Source organism: Danio rerio, chromosome 9, assembly GCF_049306965.1.
Source record: "Danio rerio strain Tuebingen ecotype United States chromosome 9, GRCz12tu, whole genome shotgun sequence".
Taxonomy (NCBI): Eukaryota; Metazoa; Chordata; class Actinopteri; order Cypriniformes; family Danionidae; genus Danio; species Danio rerio.
Window position 1 is genome coordinate 20,420,571 of NC_133184.1, and position 17,652 is coordinate 20,438,222.

General features: G+C 33.0%; 1 protein-coding gene across 1 annotated transcript in view; it reads left to right on the forward strand.

The window, feature by feature from the left end:
- Positions 1-12,058: 12,058 nt before the first annotated feature.
- gtf2f2b (general transcription factor IIF, polypeptide 2b) overlaps positions 12,059-17,652 on the forward strand; it is a 76,204-nt gene continuing 70,610 nt past the window's right edge. Inside the window, 3 exon segments of the mRNA NM_001017832.1 lie at positions 12,059-12,223; positions 16,246-16,319; positions 16,422-16,440. Of these exon segments, the coding sequence (NP_001017832.1) occupies positions 12,155-12,223; positions 16,246-16,319; positions 16,422-16,440 (162 nt within the window). The 5' untranslated portion in view covers positions 12,059-12,154.

Genomic DNA, 17,652 nt, shown 5'->3' on the forward strand with positions numbered 1-17,652 from the left:
AATGAATCTACATTTTCTATTTAATTATGAGATTTAAATACATTTTAAGCATTCATTTAGCTGGATTGGCTAGTCGGATTAGCTTGAAATATGAAAAAAATACTTATTTTTTAAAATACAAATTTATTACATTTATATATCATTATGGAAAAAATAATCTGTTTTAAATTAAAAACAAGCCTATTGTCATTTATTTGGCAAAATATAAATAACAAACTGTTCAGCACATTTAACGTTCCTCTTTAAAAAATTTGACCATTTGAATAATAATAATAATAATAATAATAATAATAATAATAATAATAATAATAATAATAATAATAATAATAATAATGATAATAATAACAACAATAATATAGAGCTTCACAATGTTTCTAGTCTCTCTTGTAAAACATGTAATTTGATGGGTTTTTCGATAGGTTATTTTCACTATTTATGATGGCATATGAGTAAAAATAGGACAAATGAGCTAATGTATGAAAAAAAATTCTGGACCTTTGTCAGTGAGGGATGGGTCTTTGAACGACCTGAAGCCCCTCTCTGGCTATGGTCCTGTGGCTAATAGTATGCAGATCTCATAAACAGACAGCTCTCAAAATGACAGGGCACCAAATGTCTTACACATATCTTGTGAATTATTACATCAAACTGGCAATTTTTGAGTTGCTTTTATAAAGAACTGACAACATGCGCCTAAATGTAAAATGACCCAAGTGCAGTGATCATGTATACATTTTATATATATATATATATATATATATATATATATATATATATATATATATATATATATATATATATATATATATATATATATATATATATATATATATATATATGTGTGTATACATGATCACTGCACTTGGGTCATTTTACATTTAGGCGCATATATATATATATATATAAAACAGATTAAAATGATAGTTCATAAAAAATGAAAATTCGGTCATCATTTACTCACCCTTTACTTGTTTCAAATCAGTTTGAGTTTCATTCTTCTTTCTTTAAAATAGGATATTTTGAAGAAAGCTGGAAACCTGTAACCATTTACTTCCATAGTATTTATTTTACCCACTATTGACCGATTTTCAGCTTTCTTCAAAATATCTTATTTTGTGTTCAACAGTAGAAAGAAACTCAGGTCTGAAACCTGTTAAGCGTAAGTAAATAGTAATTGTCCATTTTTATGTGAACTACCCCTTTAAGTATGAAGAAATGTGGTCCCAAAATGAGCATGTGCCCTGATGTCCAGACCAAGCAGACAGGCTATGCCCGTCCATACAAATTTGAGAGGGAGAGAGCCAGCGAGAGCTGATTGCAATGTAAGCGTCTGGTGCTGTCAGCAGCTTTAAATCACACTGGCACTCCACAACAAAAAACACAGAGAGCTATTGTGCTCGTGGACAATAATGGTCAATTTATACACAGGAGTCTGCTTTCATTTTGTAAACACTTATTAAAACGGGTATCTTTGGTGATATGGTGAAAAAAAATAGAGATCCTGTATGAGAATTGCCATTGTTCTGTGTAATTTAACTCCGAAATGAAAGCTTATCCCTCTGGAGTATATGCCAGTGTTGGGAAAGGGTGACCGAGGTTTACTTTACCAAGCCTGCTGATCGTTTCAGTACAACTTTAGTAGTTTGGGTGGTAGAAAATGGCCCATTTTAAATGACACTGTGTAAGATTAAAAAAACAAAACAATGTAATGCATGTTTTGTACTGAATTGAGTGGTTATAAATACGAGAGTTGACCGCAAACCAAAAAGAGTATTTTATGTGCCCAAAGAAGGTTTTTTAAAAATTAATAAAAATATTTTTTTATTAAATCATATGAATGTAAACTTCAATATTTAAAAGGTATTTTCTCCCCATACCCTCATCTGAAGAAGCTTTGCTTACTTACTTTTACCTTTGGCTTACTTAGGTAAGCTTCAAAAGACAATAAATATTCAATAATATTATTGATTTTACTGTACGGATGTATCGATGAGGACAAAACTGGAACTAAATTGATTTGGATAATGACACTATTGTCTTCTGTTAAGATGGCTTAGAATTTGTTTTAAAATGTTGAACTTTACAACAATGAGTATATGTTTACATAGACACCAATACTCCGATTTGAATACAATTAAGACAATACTCTGATTAAGAGTCTACCATGTATACAGGGATGTTTGATGTCCTTAATCCAACTATTAAAATCATTCATTTATTCATTTTCTTGTTGGCTTAGTCCCTTTATTAATCCGGGGTCGCCACAGCGGAATGAACCGCCAACTTATCCAGCAAGTTTTTACGCAGCGGATGCCCTTTCGGCCGCAACATCCACACACACATTTACACACACATTCATACACTACAGACAATTTAGCCTGCCCAATTCACCTGTACCACATGTCTTTGGACTGTGGGGGAAACCGGAGCACCCGGAGGAAACCCACGCGAACGCAGGAGAACATGCTAACTCCACACAGAAACACCAACTGAGCCGAGGCTCGAACCAGCGACCCAGAGACCTTCTTGCTGTGAGGCAACAGCACTACCTACTGCGCCACTGCTTTGCCCCTATTAAAATCAAATTAAACAAAATTAAATTAAGGCTAAGGAGTATGTATGTAAAGAATTTTAGTCAGATTAGGGTAATCACAAATCGCTGTTCACATGGTACACTCTTAATCAGAGTATTGTCTTAATCATATTAAAATTGAAATTACAATTACTATATTGAGGTACTTTTCACTTTATTTTGCGACAGGATGCATACACGGCAGTTGTCAGGCATTTGACGATAAACAAATAAGAATGATGTCAATCAAGAGAACACAGTTTTGGTACGAGCGGGAAATGATGATATGCTCTCATCCAGTACCTCTGAGTTTGTCGCAAGGGCTTGAATAAAAAGTTAATGAAGGAAATGGCAGAGGTGCTTGAGATTTTGTATCCACTGTCATATGTCATATGCAAACTGCAAAAATATAAACTGCTGAAGTTATAAACAAAATGGCCAAAATCACATATGGTACCATGACGAACACAGACTATTGATGCGTGAAACACCGGAGCGTTGAATGGTGACGTAATTGAACTATGTACTATAACATGTAAACTGGGAACATGAAAGGAACATTCAAAAACTAACTCATGTAAACACCTTAATCCTATTTTTGTCTTTCAGATTAAGGCGTATAATTAGATTACTAATCTCCATATAAGCATTTGACTGTTATTGAAATGAACTGAATCAACATGGACCAAAACCATTAGGTGGATATTATACTATGTTGTCTTTTGTAGAGCTGCTTTTGAAATGGACAAACTTTGCAGCATAGACACTTTCAGTAAACTGAATTAAATTTAAACTGACTTCAGCTGAAAAAAACAACATTTTCTGTAAAGTGCTGCTTGAGGGTGAACTGAAATGATTTTATACTTGACTGTAACATAGTTGAACCAAACTAAATCAACACTAAACTATTAATTAAAGGGATAGTTCAACAAAAAAAATTAAATGTACTCTTAAGTTTCCATAGGTTTTCAATAAGTAACCCTTAAAAGTTTAAAGTGAAAATTGTCAATAATAACTCACTGAATTTTCATTGCAAACCTCAGAGACCTTTAATGAATATTTTTGTTATGTGAATCTGAGACTCCCTCGTCCTCCGTAGACAGCAATGAGACCTGAAATATACAAAAAAATATCCTCAAAACAGACCATATGCCTTCAGTGGTTCAATTGAAATATTATTAAGCTAGAATACTTTTTTGGGCATAAAACAAAAATAACAACTGTATTCAATGGTTTAATCTCCTCAGTGTCAGTATATTAACTTTTACAAGCACATTTGCAAGCACTGTGCAATGTGTGCAAAATACTGACACTGAGGAGATCAAACTGTTGAATAAAGTCACATAAAAGTAGCTTGATTAAACCACTGAATACATAATTGACTTTTTTGAGACCAACACTGGATGAGCTAACCCTTCAAGTGTTTACAACCTGTTGAACACACAAAGGAAGATATTTTAAGGAATGTTGGAAACCCCAGTGTAAAATAACTCTTGCTGCCTTACATTTTTAGTTGAATCAAATTAACTCATCTAGTCATCCTGCCTGATCTCACGAGGAAACGTAAGTATTTAACGTATTGTCAGTTAAGTGGCTAATTCATGCGAATTCATACGAGTTCAGTCGTACGAAAATGAACAATTTTAAAAAGGAGGCATGGCACCTTACCCCACCCCTAACCTCAACCGTCAATGGGTGATGAGCAAATCGTACAAAATTGCACAAATTAAATCGTATGAATACATATGAATTAGCCACTAAATCAAAAAGTTACGATTTGCCGTGAGACTGCATTGTCATCTCAACTTTAATAAAGCTGAATAAAAATATTAAGTTAAACTTTGCATAACTTAAGCAGTTTAGTTAAAACCCGATTAGCTTATTAAAATAAGTTAAAGCAATATAAAAATGTTTGTTTTCTTGACTTTTTGTCATTCTATTAAATATATCAAGTTTCAAAGCAATTGGGATTTATAATTTTTTTTTAAAATCATTTTTTGAATAATGGCCCCATTATTATCTGTATTAGTCCAATTCATCAAATTAGTTTTGAAATGAACAAATTTTGCTACATCGACAGTTTCAGTTAACCGAATTCAGTTCACTTTAAGCTGAATAATGACAGTATTGCCTTCTGTGGGACTTTGTTACAGCTGAATTGAAGTTGTTTGTCAATTTCAAATGAATTTAATAATTTACTGATTTGATTTAAGCTGAATACTATTTCATTCTGTTGAGTTGATCTATAGCTAATGTAACTTGACTATAAAATATTTTTTCTCTAATGCTGACAAATAGCCTATCAAACTGGACTAAATTATCATTAAAACACAATAAGCTAAAAAAGATGGTAATTGTCTTCTGTACAGAGCTCCTTCATTAATTTTCTTTTCTGCTTAGTCCCTTTATAAATCTGGGGTCGCCACAGCGGAATGAACCGCCAACTTATTCAGCATATGTTTTACGCAGCGGATGCCATTCCAGCTGCAACATAATCCTGGGAAACACCCATACACTCTCATTCACTCACACATACACTATAGACAATTTATTTTTTATTTTTTTAGCTCACCCAATTCACCTGTACCACCGTGAATGAGAGGAGAACATGCAAACTCCACAGAGAAATGCTAACTGACCCAGCCGAGGCTCAAACCAGCGACCTTCTTGCTGTGAGGCAACAGAAGTACCTACTGCGCCACTGCGTCACTGTATAGAGCTCCTTTACACCTAAAAATTGAATGTTTATTGCTGAAGAGTTGCACATTAACATTTGTTTGAAAGAATCTGCATTGTGCACTGAAGTAACACTGTACTAAATATATACGGTAAAACTTATTTACTTTAAAAGCTGTGCAGTGTCAAATTCTAAATAAAGAACTAAAAAAATAAACTAAATAAAATAATCTATAGTATAAATAAAATAATATAATAAAATAGAATGAATGGCAGCAGGTAATCAGTAACTTTACTGTAAATCATTTACAGCAAAAATACTGTATTTACAATTACAGATTATCTTGCTCTATACTGGATGTATTTACAGTATTGTATATATTTCCTTTAAAATATTAGTAAATTTTACAATGCACCTTCAAAATACAGTAACATACTCTATAACTGTCCTACAGTAAAATAGTTCCTATTACAGTTAAACACTGTATAGCTTACAAAATTCATTAACAGCATGAGTTATTAAACTGAAAACTCAGCAAAGAATAAAAACATTGTTGACATACTCAACCATGTATAAACCACTAAAGAAGTCATTAACACTTGGCTTGTTTTGACTGGTGTTTTAATAAATGAAACCACTCATGGGGCACCTAAAGGGTCAGCAAACAAAACTGCAGTATATGAGTAAGAGGAAATTCTTTGCTGACTTATTGACAGTCAGGCGTGATAAGCCCATTCATCTCTGCTTTTCAGTGTTCATCATTAATCCTGGACACTTCTGGACTCTATATGAGGAAATGTTTTAAATAGAAGTAGAAAGCATCTTATACACACAAAATCATCAACAGTACAGTTGATAGAGGCCAAGAAATCTGGAAGCATAAGCAAACTTAAAAAAGGACAATTATGAAAATGATCATTGAGGAATTGCACCCCCCCCCCCCTTAAAATTAAAATATACTTATTATTTACTCTCAGCTGGGTATAAAACTTAAGGACTTCCTTTCTGCTGTTTAACAATAAAAGGAGTTATTTCAACAGAATCTCATGACAATTAGTAACATTTTGATTTAGTGGCTAATTCGTATGATTTCTGATGATCAAATTTGAACAATTTAGTACGAGTTGCTCATCCCCCAATGACGGTTGGGTTTAGGGGTGGGGTTAGGTACCACGCCTCCTTTTTAAAATTGTACAATTTTGTACGGCTGAAGTCGTACTGAATTAGCCACTAAACTGGCAAAATATAAAATACTCACGTTTTCTCGTGAGATCAGGCTGGTTATTTTGAAGAAAGCTGGAAACCTGTAACCATCGACATCCATAGTAGGAAAAACAAATGTAAGTCAATGGTTACAAGTTTCTAGCATTCTACAAAATATCTTCTATTGAATCTAACAAAAGAAAGAAACTAGTTTGGAAGATGTGAAAGATATGAAGTGTAAATAAACGATGACAGATTTTTCATTTTTGTGTGAACTGTCCCTTTAAGGGCATGGAAAGTTACTGATAAATATTCAGCGCACTCAAGCAGGTTTTGCAAGTTTACAGACTTGAGCCAGTTTATTTATAGGACACGTGAACAGGCAAGGCAAGTGATGGATTAGAGGTATTAAATGACATTATCCCTCTTTTTTTGCTTGAAACCTGATAAATTCCGCTCCTGTACTCTGAGGCCTTTTTTTAAGAGGATATTCAAACATATTTTTTTCTGTACTATTTATTCACGTTTTCTAAATCAAAACCTTGCTTGTGCAACATCTTAAAATGTTGAGTCTGCAATCTTTAATATGCATGAATAAATTATACTCATTCTGGTTTCCTGTACTCGTGTGATGATGATGATATCCTTGACAGTGGCAGCATAGGACGGCCTTCCCTTCATTTCAGCACTATCTAATAAATGAATAATCTTCACAAAACTACTTGGTTAGAAAAGGCTTAAATTCACACGAAATATGAACATGTGGTGAAAGAAAAGCATTTTACCTTTGACAGATGATTTTTGTGTAAATTACGTGACAATTTGAACCAGATAAAATATGTGACAAAAGTGTTTGATAGAGCTTTGGATGAGATTTAAAGCTTCTCTTTATAGTTTAGTTTTATTTTATGGATTGATATGAAGTAGAGCTGTCAAACGAGTAATGGTAAATAATAAAGTTTGCATTTACATAATTACGCATGTATACTGTGTGTATATTTACGTAAAAATGTACACAGCCTGACAAAAGTCTTGTTGTTGATCCCAGTTCTAAGAGCAACAAATAATAACTTGACTTTTATCATTTGGATAAGTGGCAGAAGGTAGATTTTTCTGATGAATAATGTTGAACTGCATCCCAATTATCACAAATACAGCAGAAGACCTATTGGAACCCACATGGACTCAAGAATCTCATAGAAATATTATATATATTCAGTATGGGGGGCGTGTCGGAGATCTACAGAGTGGATGGCAACATTAACAGCCTGAGGTATCAAGACATTTGTGCTGCCCATTACATTACAAACCAAAGGAAAGGGCAAATTCTTCAGCAGGATAGCACTCCTCATACTTCAGCCTCCACATCAAAGTTCCTGAAAGCAAAGAAGGTCAAGGTGCTCCAGGATTGGCCAGCCCAGACACCAGACATGAACATTATTGAGCGTGTCTGGGGTAAGTTAGAGGAGGTCGAATCCAAAGAATCTTGATGAACTCTGGCAGTCCTGCAAAAATGCTTTCTTTGCATTCCAGATGACTTTATTAATAAGATATTTGAGTCATTGCAGAGATGTGGGGATGCAGTCTTTAGGGCTCATGGGGGTCATAGACAATATTAATTCTTTTTCCTCCATGACTTTATACTGTACATCATTTCTGTGGAGTGACAAGATTTTTGTTTCAGTCAGACCTTACTGTTGCTACATCCTATTTTATTTTGGTAAAATAAGCATAATCTAGAGGCCTTTGTCTTTCATGTAAGCCTTTTCTGATACCAAATAATCAATTAGAAGTCGTTATTAAAACTTCCTAAAACTTGGATAGGCAACACAACTTCTGTCAGGTCATATATAAATATATATAGTTTTTCAATATTAACTTTTATTTTGAATCGTGAGTAATCATTTGACAGCACTAATTTGAATTAATAATTTTATCTTACACTCTCAAATGTTGTCACAGTTAAAAATGTACTCTTTTTGTTCTTTTTGCATACTAATATGTACACTTTAGAACTTGTAGTACCTTCAAGAGACCGCTATGGACCCTTTAAGTATGTGTGGAAGCTTCGTACACATGATAAATTCAAGAGATATTATAATGTGAATGTTTTCAAGAGATATTGTCTTGATATTTCTGATATTGAAGTAATATCAAGTCATGATCAGGGTAGGGAAAATACATTAAAATGTCTTTTAAAATAAAATACCAATTACCTTAATTCTGAGCGCATCAAAATTTACTTGCAAAATACAGCAGCCACACCACTTTTCAAAATGAAATACTGTATTTTTGTGTTTTAAAAATACAAATAAATTGACATTTCTTTGCAAATCTTCCATTAATAGGATATGACTCTTTTCCTAATCTTTTGTCATTACACTGAAGTAAACAATGATCGATAGCAACAGCTTATCTCTGTCCAAATCATGCAAATCCATATAAGATCAAATATTCACATGTGATCTCCCAGAAAATTAGTTTTAAAGTAACCAGCAGATTAGTTTGCCAATGATGCATAATTGTGTCCTAATTTAGTTCAACTTACACAAGGGCCATCAAACACTGTCGCAGAGACACAGTTTATTGATAAGAATAAAAGTGATGGCTCCTAAACTTACAGCAACTAACTAATTGATCAATAAATATAAATAAATATAAAATATATTCTAATGCAGTCAGACTTCTTATGCAAACAAAAATCTCACTGGATTACTATTAATAGTAAAGAGGAACTGCAAAATCTGAGAGCAAAATTTCCATCCATACTCTAAATGATTTTGCCAAGTAGCCTGCAATGCGATCCTGGATTGACATGTTGATCCTGGAACTTCATTTTCGCTCAAAAACAAAATGCTTATTCCCTATCCCTAAGCCCAATAATAACTGTAATTTATTCCCAAAATCAGAGGGGAATCAGTGTAACCAGGGATGTGACATTGACAACAGGGGTGCGGATCCAAATCCAGGTTTATTAGAATGGTCAGGCAAGCAATGGCCAAGCAATGGAGCAAACAGATGTCTACAGGCAATCCAGAATCATAGTCAATATAACAGACAGATGGTCGCAAGGCAAGGATCAAAAACACAGCAAAGCAAGACAAAGGAAAATGCATTGTAATGTCACTTAACAGATAACAAGACTCAGCAACAACTGTGTGTTTGAGAGGTGTATATATAGTCTGTGTAATCAGTCCAAAAGCAGCTTCAGCTGTGAGTTTCTAATCAATGGTGACTTGGAGCAGGTGAGTGTTGTGTGTGTTGCATGACTGGGATCTGTATTCCATAAACTGGCAGATTTATAGTTGGTGTGACTGAATATTCTCCAGCAATCTCTGGTGGTTAGATCGCTGGTGATCATGACAAACAGAGAGGAATAATAGTTGGATACCAATCATGTAGAAGTCCATAAACCTCATTGTAAGCCTGAACATCACATAAACTGTAAACGTATCTCTTAAATCTGATTGGCTGATTGGAATGTTGTGCTAGCGTAATCCAGGAACATGTCCTATTTGGTGAAATCAGGTTGGCGTAATCCAAACACTATCTTCAATATAAATCAATTTTCTGTTCTGATCTTTAGCATATATCCAAACTACTGAGAAAGCAAGAAAGCTAGACTCCTTACAAAGTATTTTACAGTATTTTAAAACTGGTGTAACCCACCAGTCCTACTGCACCCTATCCTGTCTGAGCTGCTATCAAACCAACGATTTTTGTATGAGAGTTGCTTGCTCTAACAAGGAGGCTAAAGACCATGGCCTCTAGCGTCTGTTGCTACCTTTAGAGGTCACAGGAGTGAGTTTTACCTGCATAGCACTTTATACTATATTTAAGATATTTTCGTAGTCACTCATGTAGCCGTTCTCTCTTCTGGCTAAGACCTTTTAGCCATTCCCAGAACTCGTCTTAAGACTAAAGGTGACCATGCCTTCTGAGTTGTGGCCCCAGGGTTCTGAAACTCTCTCCCTATAGCACTGAGTACTCTAGGATCAGTTGAACTTTTTAAAAAGCATTATACACATTTTTTTGGTCAAGCTTTTAATTAACAGTATTAGTTTTTCTGTACTTGGATTTTTTCTTCTTTTTAACATGTTTATATGGTTAATATGTAAAGCACTTCGTGACTTAATGTCTGTGAGAGGTGATATATAAATAAACCTTTACTTCACTAGCTGGGCTGTTACACTCACCCCCCTAAACCTTACTCCTATCCCGGACGAGCCCCCACATGTAACTCATCGGTCCTACTACAACCAACCAGGCCTGAGCCTGTATTAACCCGAGCATTCTTTGCATAGGAGTCGCTTGCCCTAACAAGGAGGCTAAAGACCATGGCCTCTATTGTCTCTTGCTGGAGCACCTTTAGAAGTCAGAGGAGTGAGAGGGGAAGCATGAGCTCTCGCTCCTTCTCCTGTAAGCTGTTTTAATGCGTACACCAACTCCACCCCTACTCCCCTACCCCCAGTGACATCATTTGTAGAAGAAGTGCAAAAAAGGTGGAGCTCAAGCTCAAGCTCCCCCTCGCTGGAGCTCAGCTCGCCCAAATGGCTCTGCAGCGAGCACCACTTGGAGGTTTACCTGCATAGCACTTCACTAGCTGGCCTGTTTTACACTAGAAAAATTCAAAACAATAAAATATCTTGATACTAAATGCTTCACTTTCATCAATCATATCAAACACAAAATACAAAAAGGATATTTTGTGTTTAAAATACATTTTTGATGTTTCATATATACTATTCCTTGTTACCATACACTTCACTTGAAAGTTGAGAACAAACTTTTAAAGGCTTTAAACAAAAGAGTCAAACAGCTTCATCTAGTGGCGGCTTCAGGACATTTCAAAACAGCTTATTGGAAAGTAATTGAATTTAGAAGAATTCTACTTATAGACGAGGGTTTTCATTTACAATGTGAATGAATATCACATGTATATAATATGTGATGCTTTGATAGGTTGTTGAGGAGGGCATCACCGAAAAAAATGATTCATTGGATCTAAATTGTTTTCAGGTAAGTGGTTGCAAATCTGGACTTAATTTATACAAACAAATCAAGTTGAACTAGTTGTTTAAATTAAGCCCATAAATGTATGCAACACTATTGCAAAAAACATTTTTTGTTTAGATCACATTTGCGTCCTTGTGTAGGCCATTGAGAATTATACAACATAGAGTTAATTTAATTTCACTATAAAATACATCAATTAGCTAGAGCTAATTAGTGTTTTCTATAGTGTAATACACTATATAATAGCTAAAAACCGTTGTTTGGAAATCTTTAGGCCTAATAAAACTGTAAATAATGTCAGCTAGGACATTCTACAACAGAAATATATTTGTTCTCTTTCCAGACAGGATACTGCACTAGAAAAACCCTTTATGTTTACATCTTTACAATTAAAAAAAAAAACAATATGTTATCTAAATTGCTCTTTTGATTAATCAGAGTAGTCGTGTTCTAATCAAATTCACTTCAAATATTATAAGTCTGAAGAGTTTTTGATTGCTAATAGTGAATCAATAGTGAATTTGTTATCTTCTCATTGCCACAAGATGGCGGTACGTAGATATATAAACTCTCGGCTATTAGGCATGTTTATAAGCTAATGTTCACATTCAGAGCAATTTGCCTTTCAATAATCTAAGGTACAAACTGTAGTTCAGTAAAACCATTTCAGTAAACGTCCTTCAGTTATGTCAGATAAAGGACACGACGTCGATTTAACCAGAGCCAAACAAAACACGGGAGTCTGGCTGGTGAAGGTTGGTGATTATCTGTCAGAATAATTTAAGAACATTTAAGAAACTCTGTTTGGGCACAAAACTCTGACTTAAATGATAGAAGGTAGAGCAGAATGACAAAACTAAATTATAATTTGATTTAATCCCTTTTCTTATTAGCTAAAAGTTGTTTGGAAATCTGTAATATCCCCAAAACGGTGTAAATTAATGTCAGCTGCGACATTCTAGTACAGAAATCTCAGTTATTCTGTGCATAGTCAGGAATATTAATTGCACTTGTGAAACTCGTTATGTTTACATCTATTAATTTGAAACCAAAACAGTATGTTATTTGAACAATTATGCTCTTTTGAGTCATCAAAGTAGCAATCATTGTGTTTTAATTAGTGTAAAATTCCAAAGAGCAGATTCCCACAGCTGTGTACAGAGAAAAGGGTCTTTATTTTGAGGTCAGTACAGATTTGTCTGTCATTTAAAATACAACAATGTATTCATAACAAATATATGATGTAAATTACATAAAACAAAGAAAATTACAAATAAATAGAAATCAAAAATTAAGAATTGTGTTGTTTGAACTCATTTTATATTAGTAGAACAAACAACATTTTTTGAGTGTATAAAATACATAATAAAAGTGGTGGTCCTCTGAAGTTGTGCCACTGGTGTTACCGTTTAACAAAAATGGGATTATTTTGAAATAAAAATCACTCTGTTGACCTAACGTGACTTCCTCCTTCTTATTCTTTTAGGATTAAACGAAGAAAAGCTCATTGTAACTCCACTGGCATTTCTCAGTTATCAGACATTTGTCATATCTCATGATTTCATATGATGCTTTTAGTTGGAGTCACTGATGAACTCTTTAATTATTAGGAAACAGTAAAAAAACTACAATATAAATAGATTACTTATTCAGTGACTATACCATGATTTTGAACAAGTGGCTATATACCTTTTGTAAAATGCATTTTTTATAAAAATTGTCATGTGTTACAGTCACTGGTGTTATTTTTCTTCTGGGTAACAACACCACTAAAGACCATTTCTCACTGATGATTCATTTGTGTTACTGTGTTTTTCACCGTCACATTTATAAAAATGTGTCAAGATATGTAATAATTAAAAAAAATATTAATTTAACATGTATTGAATTCTGCTTCACTCAAGATTCACTCAATTATTGTATCGTTTATAAATATTTCTTGTTAGATTTTCATTGTTATAGCAAATATATGGTTGTGGAAATGAACTAAAATCATAACAAACCAGATAAAAAAATACCTAAATATATAGTATTTTATTCTGTTTCTCTCAAAACCCTTGTTCCCTGTAATGCACTAAATGAACTGAGACTCATCATAGCTTACATATTGTTCTAATTTTCTATTGTTGATTGAGCTTCTACTACCATATTATTTCTTTTTTGTTGATTTTGATTGCTTCCATTGTGTGATTTCTCTGCTGAGTTCTATTTTTTCCCTATAAAAAACTAAAAAATCTGACATAGCATTCAAACTATCTCTGACTTTACATAAATGCATGTATATATTTATTTGTTTTTGCTGCTATCAACTTTTTTTTCTGTGTTTTATAACAGTATTCGGTATGGTCAGTATATTGAGCTGCCAAATAGATTACTTTAACAGGTATAATAACCCAAAAACACTCAGTGTATTGCTTTATTGTATATACTTGTTTAGAGAGAGAGAGAGAGAAAAAAAGTTTTTATAGGTTACACTGCAATAAAGTCTCATTCTAAATGTTAATAGATTAAAAAAATCATTATAGTTCTATGTTAAAGTTATTTTTAGTAAACAATGAATTTTATTAGTTGTTACCTTCATTTATTTAAATGATTAAGTTAATCTTACATTTAAGATTACATTTTATACATATTCAACAGGAACTGTCAAGTTGACTTATTTTTTTGGCAATAATATAATCAAATAGACTATTAATTACAAATTTCATTTACTTAATAATTTGAGTGTCTAAATAGTTAGAATTTTTGTGTCATAGGCCAGACTATTGTGAAAATGTTAATGTTTAAAATAAGTTATCTTCAGGCATTTGTGATGTGATGAACATCCACTGCCAATATAACAATCTAAATATGAAAATAAATTTTAATATATATTTATTATAATTTAATATATATTTTTAAAGAAATTTGTTATTAAAAAATATTTATTATTATTATTATTTACACTCAAGACATTCGCTGTAACTACTTATTTGAAATGCGCTGAAACAACACAATTCTTAAGGTTTTTTTTGCAACAACCCAATTGTTTTATGTTCGATCCAGTTAAACAGACCTGAAACTTGCCTTTAGTACTTATTCATTGTTGCTCTTAGTTGTGTAAATTGCTTCCTTGTCCTCATTTGTAAGTCGCTTTGGATAAAAGCGTCTGGTAATGACTAAATGTAAATGTAAATGTAAATGTTAAACTTGTAAAAACAAATAAGTTAACTTATCTTAATTTTTGCTTAACATTTTCCCGTGTTCACTGCACTGAATTAACTAGAAATTCAAATACTTTGCATATTTTTGTTATATTTGTTTTGATTAGTATAAAATTTTCTTTATAACTCGCTTTGTATAAAGTGTCTGCCAAATGATTCATGTAAATGTCACCCCACATCATTCTGTTCTACACACACACACACACACACACACACACACACACACACACACACACACACACACACACACACATATATATATAAATATACACAAACTTTACTGGTCAAAAATGGGGTCAGTAGGATTTTTAAATGTTTTAAAATAAGCTTCTCCTGCTCACCAAAGCTGCATTTATTTGATCAAAAATACAGTTTAAATTGGGAAATTGGGAAATGTTATTGCACTATAAAATAACTGTTCAAAAGCAGTTTATGATTTAATTTAGTAATTTATTCCATTGATTTAAATATGAATTTTCAGCTTTATTACTCCTTTTTTTCAGAGTCACTTAATCCATCAGAAATCACTGTAATATTAATTATTATTACTATTAATGATAATAATAATTAAAAAAATTGACCGGAGTAATAATTAAATTTGAAATTATATACAATATGCCGCCTTGATGACCTTAATCATTGACTTAAAAAAAAATGACGCTAAACTTTATGAATGTATGTGTATATATATATGTGTGTGTGTGTGTGTGTGTGTGTGTGTGTGTGTGTGTGTGTATGTGTATATTATGTGTGTGTGTGTGTGTGTGTGTGTGTGTGTGTGTGTGTATATCTTTTTTTTTGCAAATGATAGATAGATAGATAGATAGATAGATAGATAGATAGATAGATAGATAGATAGGTAATTGTAATTATTATTATTGTTTAAATATAGTTCATATTAATAGCAGTACATTGTAACTTTCCACTTTAATTCGTCTAGAAATGCATTTTAAAGGGACAGGGCTGATAGTGATTAGATTAACAGCGAAGGCTGAATCCAAGTTGAAATCCAGTTGTATCCCTGACAACCATAGCAACACTCTATAAACCAACTTAGTAACTGCACAGCAATGCCATGGCAACCTCACATTAAACGGATCATCATGGTGCCAAGTTACACTCGCTTCATCTGCTTCAGCTGATGTAAACATACTGTATTGTAATTGTGGAGTTATTCAGGCACTCAGTTTTTTTTATTCTGTTTCAAATTACTTATTTAAAATGAGTTGAAACAACACAATTCCACATTTTTTGGATGACTTAATTGTTTTATGTTCAATTCACTTAATATTGTAAAAATCTGAAATGACGATTTATGTTGGTACAACATGAAGGAATTGTGTGGAACCCTGCCTTTTTTTAGACATATGCTGATATTCATTAGTACAGTATACTGTGATAATAAACATATTGATATTGTTAGCACTTATAGTTAAAATAGTTAATAATTATTCAAACTAAACACTAAAGTGTCTTTCAATAATGTTCAGACTGTTGTGTTGGTAGTGCATTATTAATAGGTGATTTAGTTTCCAAGTCTATAAACTAATTTCTTGTTAATTTTTTCATACTAGGTTCCCAAATATCTCTCTCAGCAATGGGCAAAAGCATCTGGGCGAGGAGAAGTAGGCAAGCTTAAAATTGGGAAGTATGGCCTATTTTAAAACCTCAGTTGAAACGGACATTTAATTAAATTTAAATTTTTTTTTTGCCTGAAATTATTGCACTTAAGCATGTTTTACTTTTCCAGAGCTCAAGGGAAGACTGTGGTAAGTATTTTTTTTATTAATATTAAAAAATATATGAGACTGAACCGCTTTGGTAGCAAGACATTTTTATGCATGATATCAAGCAATTGAAATGTATAGGAATAGTGTAAGTATTTGGGTTATGTAGGCTGTAAAGGAGGTGGCTTAAATAAAGAGTTGTTGAAAAGAAAAGCGTTTTATGTTTAAAAACTGAAATCGCTGACCTCAATTGAAATAAATGAAGATCTATATATCGGTTTTCCTTTAATGGGCTATTGGTTGAATTCACATTTAAAGGAACACTTCAGTTTTTATTTTAATAAATCATATTTTACAGGTCTCCTACTGCTGAACAATTGAGTTTTATCATTTTTAAAAAAGTTAACCAATCTCAAGGTCTTGGAGGAGCACTTTTAGCTTAGCTTAGCATAATATATTTAATCGGATTAGACCATTAGCTTCTTGCTCAAAAAATAAATAAATAAATAAATAAATAAAAGTTTCTTATTTAAAAATGGACTCTTCTGTAGTTAAATCATAAGAGCGATGCAAAATGAAAAGTGTCTAAATTCTAAGTAGACATCTGACTCAGACCAGCTGAATGGATTTATAAATGGTAAGACTCAACTGTTTTACTCTAAGGGCTTTTAAAATGAGCCTATTTCCAAAAGGTGGAGAATTCCTTTAATATCCTTTAATATTAAAGTTAGGTCTTGAATTAACATGTAAAAACAAACTATTGTTACTATTATATTAACTGCTATTCTATTGTGTATTTCTGATGCTTTTAATCATTGAATTTGTCATTCATTCGCTCATTCATTTTCTTTTTGGCTTAGTCCCTTATCCATGCCAACCAATCCAGCATAGGTTTTATGTAGTAGATGCCCTTCCAGCTGCAACCCATAACTGGGAAACACACACACACTCATTTGCACATACATTACGGTCAGTTTTAGCATACTCAATTCACCTATACCACTTCTTTGGAAACCAGAGCACCCGAAGGAAACCCACGTGAACACGGAGAACATGCAAACTCCACACAGAAATGCCAACTGACTCAGCCGAGGCTCAAACCAGCAACCTTCTTGTTGGGAGGCAAACGTGCTACCCACTGTGCAACCCTGTTTTAGTTATGTTCTGGTGATCTGCAGTATGATTTTAAACAATCCATCACTCAAAAAAAAGATTTTCAGCACTATTCAACACATTTCTTGATTTTTTTTTTGG